Source organism: Oncorhynchus tshawytscha, linkage group LG21, assembly GCF_018296145.1.
Source record: "Oncorhynchus tshawytscha isolate Ot180627B linkage group LG21, Otsh_v2.0, whole genome shotgun sequence".
Lineage (NCBI taxonomy): Eukaryota > Metazoa > Chordata > Actinopteri > Salmoniformes > Salmonidae > Oncorhynchus > Oncorhynchus tshawytscha.
This window is the reverse complement of record NC_056449.1, coordinates 9,656,186-9,671,085: the sequence shown is the minus strand read 5'-3', so window position 1 is coordinate 9,671,085 and position 14,900 is coordinate 9,656,186. Positions and strand designations below refer to the sequence as shown.

The window sequence follows — 14,900 nt, the reverse complement described above, 5'->3', positions numbered from 1 at the left end:
GAGGAGAGAAGAGAGAGAGAGAGAGAGAGGTGGAGAAAGAGTGTGAGAGAGAGAGAGAGAGAGGTGGAGAAAGAGCGAGAGGTGGAGAAAGAGAAAGGGACTGGAAGAGGGAGTATTATTAACTGGAAGGATCCCCTCGTGCTGCAGGGAGATGAGCTGTAGCAGGAATGGGGTCACCTATACAATGAGCAATGTTCCCTCTAATTGTTTTGGGCACTGAGCAAATTTCAGGTCTGCTGAGCGCAAACTTCAAGGTTGTGAAAAATCTGTGCGACTTCCATTGCGCGTTTACTGTGAACACTGAGGCTGTACCTGCTTTAAGTTATAGCCTTAACAGTGGCCAAGTAGGCTACTGTGGCTTTTTGACCATAATGTCGGCCTACCATAGTGGCTTATCATAAAAAATAATGGAGAAAAATGCTTCCCATAACATTTTAACATGGAAATAGCTGTTCTATCATTCAGCCTACAGTAGCAGCCAATGTGGGGTGTTCAGTGTAGGACTACATTCCATGAGACTTTTGGAAAGAAAAACATGCAGGCTTGACATCAACCTGTTTCTTCACTTGTCCTTCAGACAAGTAGATGACTAAACATGTTGTGTTGTTTGATGGAAGAAACCACTTTACAAAATAAAATGCATTATTATTCCCATACATTATTACAGAGAATCAGACAAATGATGCTACCCTCTGCCTATTGGCTACCTAGCTTATTCAAGCCTGTCTCGAAATACAACACTGCCCCTTTAAGGCAAAAAAAAAGCTCTTTACCTAACTTGCTTTTCAAATATGGCTACAAATGTACATGTTTTTGTAGGAAGCTCTTGTAGGAAGCAATCACGCCCCTATTGCTGACTACAAATTATCTATAACTAGGCTAATAACTCACTAACTAGCAAAGGATAGGAACAAAATGTGCACGTGGCTACATGAAGCTCTTGCTATTATCTCAAAACAAGCGCATCTAGCATCCACAGCTGTAAACACAGTCCAGTTCAAAGTAAATAGCACAGATCCATATATTGTAATGGTCTATTTGCATATAGGCCTACTGCAGCTCTGATTGGTTATGTCACACCGGTCTGTGTAGAGTTGTGCACAATAGAATCCTACTCGATGTATTCTGCCTACAACAACATCTCTTGCAGAGTTTGTTTTGTTTCAATTGCATTGAAAGGTGCTAATATTGTGTTGATTCGATCACAAAAAGCCAAAGTAAAGGGAAACGTTGATAGTGTTAACTAATCGGGAAAACTCTGGAAAGTTAAGTGAAGTTCAATCTCGTGCTTCTCTCAGTGGGATGATATTTCTTCTGAGCTCTGTGCCGCAGTCTCAGGCTACTGCACGCCTGCGCACGCTCGCAGCTTAGAGGGAACATTGACCATGATGGAAATGGAATCCTGTCTATGCCCATAATGATACCTTCACACAAAAAAAACACTTTAGCTACATCAACTAAACTAACATGCATATACAATCCACAAAGTACTTCCTACCACAATCATGTACAGTAAGTGTACGCCCACCTATGTGAAAGCCAGCTACACCACACAGAGACTCTGAAAATAGCAGTAAGTGACATAGCTAGCTGATCCCAGATCAGTTATCTCTGTGAGGAAGGCAGCAGATGTGGCTCAGGGTGGAGGGCTCTGGTGGGTCTGCTGGAGCTCTGAGAGGCAGGGAGTGAAGGATGAAGGGAGGAGAGGAAGGTGGAGAGATAAAGGTAGGAGAGGAGAGATAAAGGTAGGAGATGAGATGAGAGATGGAGGGAAGAGAGGAGAGATATGGAGGAAATAGAGGAGGAGAGATCGAGGTGTATTCATGGCATCATCCTAAAGTACCACCTGCACAGTGTTTATGTCACATGGTAGAGCACTGACCAGGTTCTTAGACTCTGGGTTGACCAGGCAGTGTGAAATAGACATGGACAAAGAAATCTATTTTCATACATTTATTTTTATGTCATTACTTTCTCTATAAATCATTTCAATTGAGTTTATAGCATCAATCCATATTTGTTTTTAAGTTACCCATACTTTGCCTTCACTTCTCAGTTCTTCTATATCCATTATTTGACTTTAAAAACCACGCTAATTAAAATCACAGAACAAACATGCAAAACAAACCAAAGAAAACGAAAGGGGTATAAGGAAGCAACACAGTCCAGCAGGCAGGCATCCATGTTATTTTCTCAGAACAACTACATTAACGTTGTGCTCTCGCCAAACGTATCAGCTACAAGCTCTCTGTAAATCCACCGTGCCTCCAGACTGCATTACTTCCTGTGGGCGGTTGCCTAGAACACAAAAAAGAGGGAGGTTTAAAGAGCCACTGAACACACCGATTGGCACGTGTGTTTTTCTGTTGCTCATTAGAAAAACGTGATTTCAGTCTTGGAGGTGTGTTTCCTGACCGATTCCACGTTTGGTTAACGATGTTTGTCCCCCATGAGACACTGTAGAAAAGGAAGCCTATTTCACTTCCTGAAAATCCTCAGAATAAATCTAAGATAACTCAAGAAATCTGTAATGATTGAGATTTTTGCCAAATGTTGTTTTAGTTGCACAATTTTACATCTAACTAAGGTGTTTGGTGCAGTATTTGTCAAGTAGAAAAAAGTGTAATTCCATTTTGCATTGATTAAAGATTTCCCACTTCATGTTGCTAATCATGGAGTCTCTGACTGTAGTCCCAACAACAATAAGCTACTCATGTGAAACGTGTGGAGGCTATATGGTATGTCTTTTTCCGAGGCGCACATAATGAAACAATTATACACTCGCAAGTATTTCAATACTAACATCCTTTCGGATATTGAAATATAAAAATGTAAAAAAATTCCCATCCCAAGTCTAAATCCCCTCACACAGAGATGTGCCCGTCTCTATCCCATAGCACAGATTGACCCTGCTCTCTGTTACTAGAGGGCATGGATGTGGCAGCATGCCAGCACTGTGCACAATTAATGCCAGGCAGGACAGAAGAGGACTGGGCAGGACACAGCAGCAAAGCTACTGTTTGGCCCCGATGTTGCCGCAAACGCAGAGAAAACAGTTACAATATGGCTTAACAGCAATAGCTCTTTTGCCTCTCTCCACCACTGCTCACGCTATGAAAACTCCCTCTCTTCCGGAGTTCAAGTGCAGTCCTCTGTGATGGCGGGCTGCCTCTCTATCCCTTGGCATACGAATGCAATGTTGCCAGGGGAGATTGTCAGGTTCCTGGCTAGCTCGGTGACAGCAGGACAAAGGTGTGAGCGGGTTTGGCATATGAGGACAGAGCCGGGCTGAGGGAGGTCTCTCTTTAGCCTGCTAAGCTAAGCGTTACTGTAGCTAACTCTATTAAGTGGACTGGGGTAGAGTGAAAGGATGCGGTTGGCATGAATAGCGGGGGCAGGAGTCTTAGCTTTACGTTGTTTTCTACTTCGATTAGCTCTGCTCCTATGATGGCGACACTGTGTTACCTGCTGCAGTTTACAACATAGTCTCAGTATTCCATCTAAATATATGACTGAGACATGATTTCGCTAAATAGTATTTATTGGTGGATAAACAGTGTGCCTACAATATTCTTCACAAGTTAGACGTTTTCCCTCCATTTGTTGACATTGTCAACAAATATAATGTAACTCTCTCTTTCCCAGTAGGTCCCTCGAGTCCTGTGGACATATTTAATAGATATTGTCACGCTGATATAACTGATTCGGGAGACAGACGCAGGAATGTGTAATAGTTTTTTTATATTGTACCCAAATTACGACGTGTCGTGTAAAGGCACAGGGACGAAAACCAAACAAATACTATACAAAAACACAGAGTTGAAACCCAAACAAAAGAGCGAGGAGTACCTCGAATAAATAACCCACGTGCACAATGATTAACACACGGAACGAGACTGTAATCATCTGCACAATCCACAAGGGCACGAAAGCCCAAAACACACAGCACAGGTATTCACATGCACCAACGGACATTGGAACAATAATCGACCAACCAATGGAAACCAACGGGCAATTATATATAAATACAATCAGTGGGAATAGGGGCCAGGTGTGCATAATGAAAGTTCCGGAGGGATCCGTGACAGATATCTTAAAAAAGCTTTGCTTTTCCTTAGGGTGCTTTTTTATTCTTTCAGTTTTTAATTGTTTTTTTATCATTTTATGTTCGTTGTGAAGTAAGTATTTCAGTTTTTATTTGTTTTAGCATTGCATTCCATGTCAGAAATGTGCTATATAAATAAAGCTTGATTCTCTTCCCCAGCCATATTCAACCTCATTCCAGTGGGGCTTCGAGTGGTGGCCATCCAGGGAGTTCAGACCAAGCTCTACCTGGCCATGAACAGCGAGGGCTTCCTGTACACATCAGTAAGTCTCTCAAACACACACATTCTCACAGCAGTGCTAACCTCTCCTGCTCTCCCTGGTAGAACACAGGGGCTCCATATTGGTCAGCTTGCAGAAAATGTCTCAATCCCTTTCCTAACCTCACAGTCATTAAGAACTACCTCCAAGAAATATTGCTTCCTTCATTTCTCCCTGTTACTTTCTGGCACAAACCCATTTGCACAGTCAATACTACATCATCGCAGTGCATGCAGAATACTCCCACCATCATGACATGTTTCCAAGCAGGTGTCCCCAGTTGTGTACCATCTGTGCCCCAGCCATGCCTCTCTCACCAGGTGGCTAGAGTGGGTGTGCAAGCCCAGCTGGCAGCATGATTTGTTGTGGCGGAGGTGATGAGTGTGTGTATGCCTGCTAATGTGAGAATGTGAGTGTGTGTAGGTTTACAGGCATACAGATGATCACTGGTAGTGATGAGGGCATAAGAGGTGTGTGTGTGTGTGTGTGTGTGTGTGTGTGTGTGTGTGTGTGTGTGTGTGTGTGTGTGTGCGCGCGAGCGCGTTGGGGTGGGGTGGTTGTGCCCCGTGCTTATGTTACCAAGGTACTGTGGTGGTTAATTTCTTTACTATCAAATGAGGAGAGACACACTTATCACACAAGTCAGAGTTGTACTTAAACTAAATCTTTAATCACTTATTAATAAGGAGCAGGTCAATACAACACACACATATAAAGTGAATCGATTGAGTGCTCTGCGATAATGATGGCTGGTCGTGGCTGGTCGACGATTCACGATCAAATGATTCGTTGAGAGCCCCGAGACAAAAGTACAAAGGTCTTTTATAGCCAAGATACACCCCTTTCAACCTACATGACGAAAAACAGATGTATAGAATGGGTCACAAGGTTAAGATCTGTATGAAAGATACCTATGATACATAGCAGACAGTATCTGCTGTGTCAACAGTTTTCATTGTATAGAGACCAGTGTCTGTCCCTCCGACTCCAAACTGGAACCATCTCTCTCTGGTACCATATAGAACAGAAACATTAACTCATGCTCTGGAATGTTCTTTTATCACCCAAAATACATCGTAAATCTTCTGTCAGTGTTATCTCCCAGAGGCCCATCCTCTGTAGAACACACACACAATAGTTAAGAATACTCTATTCTGTTGCATAACACAACCATTTGATCCAATAAAAGTATTATAACATAATCTTGCAATTTTGCTCTCACAAGTACCCCCCTCCCTGCGGCTGACCCTCCGGACCGGCTGTATGGAGCTAAAATGCCGGGTTACTATGGTGACATTGACATCTGGAAGAAACAGATGCAGTATGTGGGCTGCATGGAGCCATGGCACACTCCCTCCATCCTATAGAGAGAGAGAGTCTATGTCATGGAAAGGGCAGGTGTTCTTAATGTTTTGTGCACTCAGTGTAGACTGACCAGGTAAATCCAGGTGAATACTATGATCCCTTATTGATGTTACTTGTTAAATCCACTTCAATCAGTGTAGATGAAGAGGAAGCAGGTTAAAGAAGGGTTTTTGAATCCTTGAGACATGGATTGTTTATGTGTGCCATTCAGAGGGTGAATGGGCAAGACAAAATATTGAAGTGCCTTTGAACGGGGTATGGTAGTAGGTGCCAGGCACATCGGTTTGAGAGTGTCAAGAACTGCAACTCTGCTGAGGTTTTTCACACTCAACAGTTTGTGTATCAAGAATGGTCCAACACCCAAAGGACATCCAGTCAACTTGAAACAACTGTGGGAAGCATTGGAGTCAACATGGACCAGCATCCCTGTGGAACGCTTTCGACACCTTGTAGAGAGCATGCCCAGGCAAATTGAGGCTGTTCTGAGGGCAAATGGGGAGTGCAACTCAATATTAGGAAGGTGTCCTTAATGTTTTGTACACTCAGGGTACAAACATGGAAACTCTCCAAATTGTGTATTTCACAATTTGATCAACGACAACTTTAGAATCTGTTCTCAAAGGCCGAGGGCTTCTTGGCCATAAACAGCCCTTGGCTGGGATTCAATCCGATTTGCACTTTGGCAAGAATTCACCGTTTAATGTTAATGTCCGATTCAGCGTACATATGCAGTATTACCGTGAATATGGTCTGAATGTGGGAACATTTCCTTTAAAAGCTGCGTTGTCCACAAAATCCTGGCCCTTGTCTCACTAAGCCTGATCTGACTGTAGTTGTGGCTCTTGTCTCACTAAGCCTGATCTTACTGTAGTCGTGGCTCTTGTCTCACTAAGCCTGATCTGACTGTAGTTGTGGCTCTTGTCTCACTAAGCCTGATCTTACTGTAGTCGTGGCTCTTGTCTCACTAAGCCTGATCTGACTGTAGTCGTGGCCCTTGTCTCACGAAGCCTGATCTGACTGTAGTTGTGGCACTTGTCTTATTAAGCCTGATAGATAGTACAGTAGAAGGAACCTTACAGCCTGAGTGTAATTAATAATCACATCACAATTAACATTATCACAGAGTAGAAAGATATCCACTGGGATTGATAAAGCTGAGTACGCCTGAGGCGAAAAACTGAGAAATTATACAAATAAAATACCCCACTCCACCTCCCCTCCTTCCACTGTAATGAAAACCATATACACTGAGCTGTTGCTTTAATATAATTTAATTTAATAAAGATGGATAGTGTGTGTGTGTGTGTGTGTGTGTGTGTGTGTGTGTGTGTGTGTGTGTGTGTGTGTGTGTGTGTGTGTGTGTGTGTGTGTGTGTGTGACATGTATCTCACCTGTGGTGGTGAATCATAGAATAAGCTAAACCGCTTCCTGATTGTGAATGTGTGGTTGTACTATTGTTGGGGGGCTAAAGATAAAGAGCCCCTCTGCTCCCTCTCCTCCTCTTCTCCATCTGCTCCCTCTGCTCCATCTTCTCCCTCTCCTCCTCTGCTCCATCTACTCCCTCTCCTCCTCTGCTCCATCTACTCCCTCTCCTCCTCTGCTCCATCTACTCCCTCTCCTCCTCTGCTCCATCTGCTCCCTCTCCTCCTCTGCTCCATCTGCTCCCTCTCCTCCTCTGCTCCATCTGCTCCCTCTCCTCCTCTTCTCCATCTGCTCCCTCTCCTCCTCTGTTCCATCTGCTCCCTCTCCTCCTCTGCTCCCTCTCCTCCTCTGCTCCATCTGCTCCCTCTCCTCCTCTGCTCCATCTGCTCCCCCTCCTCCTCTTCTCCATCTGCTCCCTCTCCTCCTCTTCTCCATCTGCTCCCTCTCCTCCTCTGTTCCATCTGCTCCCTCTCCTCCTCTGCTCCCTCTCCTCCTCTGCTCCCTCTCCTCCTCTGTTCCATCTGCTCCCTCTCCTCCTCTGCTCCCTCTCCTCCTCTGTTCCATCTACTCCCTCTCCTCCTCTGCTCCCTCTGCTCCCCCTCTCTTCTGCTCCCCCTCCTCTGCTCCCTCTGCTCCCTCTGCTCCCCCTCTCTTCTGCTCCCCCTCTCCTCTCCTCCTCTGCTCCCTATGCTCCCCCTCTCCTCTGCCTCCCCCTCCCCCTCCTCTCCTCCTCTGCTCCCTCTGCTCCCTATGCTCCCCCTCTCCTCTGCTCCCCCTGTCCTCTCCTCCTCTGCTCCCTCTGCTCCCCCTCTCCTCCTCTGCTCCCCCTCTCCTCTGCTCCCTCTGCTCCTTTTCTCCCTCTGCTCCCTCGCTCCTCTGCTCCTTTTCTCCCTTTGCTCCCTATGCTCCCTCTCCTCCTCTGCTCCCCTCTCCTCTGCTCCTTTTCTCCCTCTGCTCCCTCGCTCCTCTGCTCCTTTTCTCCCTTTGCTCCCTATGCTCCCTCTCCTCCTCTGCTCCCCTCTCCTCTGCTCCTTTTCTCCCTCTGCTCCCCCTCTCCTCCTCTGCTCCCCCTCTCCTCTGCTCCCCTCTCCTCTGCTCCTTTTCTCCCTCTCCTCCTCTGGTCCATCTGCTCCCTCTCCTCCTCTGCTCCCCTCTCCTCTGCTCCTTTTCTCCCTCTGCTCCCCCGCTCCTCTGCTCCCCTCTCCTCTCCTCCTCTGCTCCCTCTGCTCCCTCTGCTCCCTCTCCTCCTCTGCTCCCCTCTCCTCTGCTCCTTTTCTCCCTCTGCTCCCCTCTCCTCTGCTCCTTTTCTCCCTCTGCTCCCCCTCTCCTCTGCTCCCCTCTCCTCTGCTCCTTTTCTCCCTATGCTCCCTCTCCTCCTCTGCTCCCTCTCCTCCTCTCCTCCTCTCCTCCTCTGCTCCTCTCACTCATTACCACATAAAACAGTAAAAAAAAAAAACTTTCAAAAAATCTTCAAGGTCGTGTTCAATTGCTCTAATTTCTCTGATGATTTGTTAAGGTTGTATTCATATGTGTGTTTATCTTTGATCCCAACCTGTAGTAATGTTAAAAGCAGTCATTACTTGCCATGATAACAACACATTGCCTAGTGTGCTAAACCTTTATTTAGCACACTACTGGTGATTATAGCCTTGAATTTTGCATACACACTTATACAGCCACCTACAGACTGAGATTTCTTAACCCTCCGGCAGCAACATAGCTTTAGCAAGGTTTTCCATTTGAGCTGAATTAGCGAGTGGATTGAATTTAATCTGTATTCAGCAGGGTGTCTGATAACCTCGTGTGGCTGAGTGCTCAGTGCTGTTATGGTAAACTGTTGCCTAGGAGCACCACCCTTTACAAAAGGGGCGGTTGAGGGGTTTAGCCAATGGCTGGCCTGCCTTTCAGGGAGATTCCCAATCAATGGTGGACGTAGGCTAGCCAGGGAGACTGATGGCTGCTACTGTGGTGTTGCTTCATCTGTGGAGCTTTGTGTAGAGCCCTGCACAGGCATGAATTTTCAGCCCGAGCCCTACCCATGACAACGACATTCAGACCCTACCCTACCCAGGTCTGATTCCTTCTGCCAAATTTATGGTCTTAGTCAGATATGACTGTACTGCGCAGCAGAGCACATGCGTATGGGTCAGCTTCAAAATGTTAGTGATCAATTTAGTGATGCCCTGCCCATACCCTAGTTATTGATGAAAACCCAGGCCTAACCCGGCCCTTACCCAATGTATAATGTCGGGACCCGTTGGGCTCTGGTCAGGTAGCAGAGCTCTAGCTGTTGTGAGAGTGGGTTTGTGAAAGTGTGTTTGAATACCTTCTATGCATTTTGTTATTACATAAAGTACCAGTCAAAAGTTTGGACACACCAACTCATTCACCTACTTATTTTTAAAAAGAAACTATTTTCTACATTGTAGAATAATAGTGAAGACATCAAAACTATGAAATAATTCATATGGAATCATGTAGTAACTAAAAGGTGTTAAGCAAATCAACATATATTTTATATTTGAGATTCTTCAAAGTAGCCACCCATTGCCTTGATGACAGCTTTGGACACTCTTGGCATTCTCTCAACCAGCTTCATGAGGTAGTCACATGGAATGCATTCCAATTAACAGGTGTGCTTTCTTAAATGTACATTTGTGGAATTTCTTTCCTTCCTTATGCATTTGAGCCAATCAGTTGTGTTGTGACAAGGTAGGGGTGGTATACAGAAGATAACCCTATTTGGTAAAATACCAAATCCGTATTATTGCAAAAGCAGCTCAAATAAGCAAAAAGAAACAACAGTCCATCATTACTTTAAGACCTGAAGGTTAGTCAATCTGGAAAATGTCAAGAACTTTGAAAGGTTCTTCAAGTGCAGTTGAAAAAACCATCAAGCGCAATGACGAAACTGGCTCTCATGAGGACCGCCACGGGAAAGGAAGACCCAGAGTTACCTCTGCTGCAGAGGATAAGTTCATTAGAGTTACCGGGCTCAGAAATTGCAGCCCAAATAAATGCTTCACAGATTTCAGGTAACAGACACATCAAAACATCGACTGTTCAGAGGAGACTGCGTGAATCAGGCCTTCATGGTCGAATTGCTGCAAAGAAAACACGACTAAAGGACACCAATACTAAGAAGAGCAACGGAAATTAGACCGGTGAAAATCTGTTCACATTTGAGATTTCTGTTTCCAAACGCCGTGTCTTTCTGAGATGCAGAGTAGGTGAACGGATGATCTCCGCATGTGTGGTTCCCACCATGAAGCATGGAGGAGGAGGTGAGATGATGTGGGGGGTGCTTTGCTGGTGACACTGTCAGTGATTTATTTATAATTCAAGGCACATTTAACCAGCATGGCTACCACAGCATTCCGCAGCGATACACCATCCCATCTGGTTTACGCTGTAGGAGAAAATTCATGACTATGGGTGATTTTCCAGTATCTAGACTCTTCTCCCAGAAGTAGTAAGCAGAATCAACATAAGGTTAATTAATAGACATGTGCAAGCAGAATAAAGGCTGAGCTCAGGTGAATGAACAGAGCTGGGTCAACATGGAGTTAATCACTAGACATGTAAAAGCAGAATGTAAGCAGAAAATGTATGCCTGTGCTGTTATAGGCCTGAGGGAAGTCATTACCTGGTCCTGTGACTATCATTGAGACATGCAATTGCATTATGTATGTATGCCAGTGCTGTTGTAGGCCTGAGGGAAGTCAGTGCCTTGTCCTGTGACTACCTTTAAGGCATGTGATTGTATTATATATGTATGTCTGTGCCATTACAGGCTTAGGGTTAGCCATTATGTAAACCTATGAGTATCATTAGACAGACACCTGCATTATGTGTGTGTCTTATTTTTTGTATCATTGCTATGGTTATGCCACCAATAGAATCTGTAAACAAGCTAGATTTGAGACAGAAAGATAATGGTGGTGAGAGGCCAAGGAGTGTTAATCATCTACATAGAGGGGAGTGACCATGTGTGTTATCTGAAAGTGGAAATCTATAAAGCCTGAGGTCTGTAACAAGAGAAGGCAGTTGTTCCATGGAATTGCTCGGCTTTGTTACTTTTTGTAATAAAGCCTATTTTAATCCACAAGCTCCGGTATCTGAGAAATATTTGATTCAATATTTCCACAGCAACGCTTAGTGGGACTATCATTTCTTCTTCAACAGGACAATGACACAACACACCTCCAGGCTGTGTAAGGGCTATTTGACCAATAAGGAGAGTGATGGAGTGCTGCATAAGATGACCTGACCTCAACCCAATTGAGATGGTTTGTGATGAGTTGTTCCACAGAGTGAAGGAAAAGCAGCCAACAAGTGTTCAGCATATGTGGGAACTCCTTCAAGACTGTTGGAAAAGTATTCCAGGTGAATCTGGTTGAGAGAATTCTAAGAGTGTGCAAAGCTGTCATCAAGGCAAAGGGTGGCTTCTTTAAAGAATCTCAAATATAATTTGATTTTAACACTTTTTTGTTTACTACATGATTCCATATGTGTTATTTCACAGTTTTGATGTCTTCACTATTACTCTACAATGTAGAAAATAGTACAAATAAAGAAAAATGAAGACCAAGGAGCTCTCCAAACAGGTCAGGGACAAAGTTGTGGAGAAATAGAGATCAGGTTTTGGTTATGAAAAAATATCTAAATCTGAACATCCCACGAAGCACCATTAAATGCATTATTATAAAAATGGAAAGAATATGGCACCACAACAAACCTGCCAAGAGAGGGCCGCCTCATTAGCTCATTGTCAGGGATGTTTCCAAATAAATGTCACTAGAAACAACTTAAAGAAATGCAAATGCACCTACTTTGCTGCTATTCTGGCTGCAGTTTTTGATGTGACTGTAAGTTAGCGGTAGTTGGCTAGCTACAGTAGCAAGCAAGGGATAAGAACGTTGCCAGCCAGTTTGGCAAGGGATAAGAACATTGCCAGCCAGTTTGGCAATGGAACATTTAGAACGAACGACTGGATCGCGTCCATAGATACAGAACAAAAAGACTGAACGACTGGGTCGTGTCTCTGGCAACCGAACCGATAGAACGAACGGCCAGCCTGCTTGGGTAGCAATACTAGATTTGTGTCGGGACTATATCTTGCGGAAGGAGGAAACAGTATGAAGAAATTCATCAAAACACATTTCTTTATGAAAATATGTCTATTATTTGAATATGTTTGTAACCCGTTGTATAAAAGTTATAATGCCCTCGAAGCCGGTGTTTGGAGGATATATTGTCAACACCTGTGCCAATATATCCTCCAAACACCGGCTTCTTGGGCATTATCACTTAAATATAAAACAAAAAATACCTCAATTAATGTTAAGTTCAAAAGAATACAATATCAATATTACTGAAACTATTCAAACCAATGAGGGTTCGGAACTTTAAAGCCAATTACCTCAGAAGCATCTTTTTGCTGATAGAACCTTATAGTCCCAAGCTCTCGATATGTCTAATAGATGTACATATCATTGCATGTTCACATCGCATACTCATTATGATATTTTGGTATATCACCTTTTACATAATCATCTACTGTGGTCGTGTGTGTTTGCTTTTGTCATCTGCTTATCCATGTACTCTCCGCGTGAGAGAAAGAGAGAGAGTGAGGGAAAGGAAGGAGTGAGAGGAAGAGTGTTTAGTACATGTGTGGGTGAGCCAGGATGCACCAGTGAAATGTATTCATCCAGCAGAGGCACAGTGTGGGACGAGAGGGAATCAATTAAACATGTATTTTCCTCCGTCCTCTCTACTATCCTCTCTGCCCCTTTCTAGTTCTATTTCATCCTGCCTCATATGTACTATTCAGCTCCTCGCAGTTTGTCACAACTGTCTTCTCCCCTTTGCTGAGAAATACAGATATCATAAAACAGGCTTTTCATGTCGTCGAAGGGAAAATATCTCCATACACACCATTGTCACTAAGATGTGGTGAATGTTTTTGCAGTGTCTGCAGACATTCTGTATGGTATGTTTTATAATCAGGTAGGCTATTGGCAATTAGTTACCCTGGTTGTACAAAATATTAGGAACACCTTCCTAATATTGAGTTGCACCTTCTTTTGCCCTCAGAACAGCCTCAACATTGTTTCCCCCCCCCCTAATTTTGTAGTTTCCAATTGGTAGTTACAGTCTTGACCCATCGCGCAACTCCCGTACGGACTCGGGAGAGGCGAAGGCCGAGAGCCATGCGTCCTCTGAAACACGACCCTGCCAAGCCGCACTGCTTCTTGACACCATGCCCGCTTAACCCGGAAGCCAGCCGCACCAATGACCAACAGAGTTGGCAACGTTGTCAGCGTGCATCAGTGTGCACCCGGTCCGCCACAGGAGTCGCTAGAGGGTGATGGGTCCAAGGACATCCCGGCCGGCTGGCCAAACCCTCCCCTAACCCGGACGACGCTGGGCCAATTGTGCCCCGCCCCATGGGTCACCCGGTCACGGCCGCGGCGACAGAGCCTAGACTCAAACCAGGATCTCTAGTGGCACAGCTTGCACTGCGATGCAGTGCCTTAGACCACTGCACCACTCAGGAGGCCCCAGAACAGCCTTAATTTGTCGGGGCATGGACTCTACAAGATATCGAAGGCATTCCACAAGGATGCTGGCCCATGTTGACTGCAATGCTTCCCACATTTGTGTCAAGTTGACCTACAGCGTTGCAGTTCTTGACACACTCAAATCGGTGAGCCTGGCACCTACTACCCTGTGATACATGGTGATCATTGGAGTGTTCATTTGGAGATCACTGTCCTCTTTAAAAGGACGATCCAGCTAGTATAAATAGTTTCTGTGGTGTTTTTCCAGAGGTGCCTTTTGAAGTTTGGTCATTCGTTTTCCTGTGTGTTACTGGGGCTCCAGTCTTGTCTGAAGGGCCAGGGAGGTTCTTCCTCCTTCAAAAGGGAAGTTGGCAAGAAGATCCCTACATGTAGCAGATGGGGAAACGAATGGATATGGAGACGCTAAGACGTGTGAAAGGAATGGAATCATTGGAGTTTTGGTTTCAGAATTAGCTGATGTTAGAATTGTTCAGCTCTTACGTAACATATGGAGAGTTTCTGAAAATAATTAGGTTATACTGACAAAAATGAAAGAACGAAGGTGTTTTACTGTTAATACTCTTCTTCTGTCCCTGTGGGTATGGCCTGTGTTTGTATGTTTGAGCATGTTAATGTTTGCATGGTGGTAAGCATCCATGAGATATGCAGTTGGCTCCCACCCCTATTTTTCCACCCATAAGAACACTACCGCTGCAAAATAGCCTTCCCTATCACAGGGATCCTCTCGACTGAGCTGAGTCATTAACCAGCCACAGTGGGTGTGTGCCTGTTCGAGTGTGTGTGTGTGTGTGTGTGTTTGTATTTGCAATGGTCTTTTCCACCTGCTTAGATCCTCCAAATCTTTTCTAAACCAATGGACATTGTAAATGTACTTTTTTTATCTGGAGAGAGAAAGGTGCTTGTTATTCCACTGCCACTAAAAGACGGGGGCCATTGAAAGGGAAGGCATTTAGACGGATTTGTTTGGTAGAGTGAGTGGCGGCGGCACCATTAGCTTTGTGAGTCTCCCAGGCTTTTACACTGCTCTAAAGACACCAGCTCAGCCTTAATTCTATTGGCATAATTGGTATCCTTTCAGATATAGTAGGATATGAGCACTGGGTTCACACACGAGAATGGCACCATGGATTTGTTCTCGTTTGTTCTTACAGGAAAGATCAGATC

At 44.7% G+C, this 14,900-nt stretch overlaps 1 protein-coding gene across 5 annotated transcripts in view; it reads left to right on the top strand.

Moving 5' to 3' along the window:
- fgf13a (fibroblast growth factor 13a) overlaps positions 1 to 14,900 on the top strand; it is a 188,320-nt gene that overhangs the window by 159,936 nt on the left and 13,484 nt on the right. For all 5 annotated transcript variants that reach the window (XM_042303062.1, XM_042303061.1, XM_024382809.2 and 2 more), the window contains one exon: positions 4,265 to 4,368. In XM_042303062.1, coding sequence (XP_042158996.1) covers positions 4,265 to 4,368 — 104 coding nt within the window. The remainder of the gene's footprint in view (positions 1 to 4,264; positions 4,369 to 14,900) is intronic.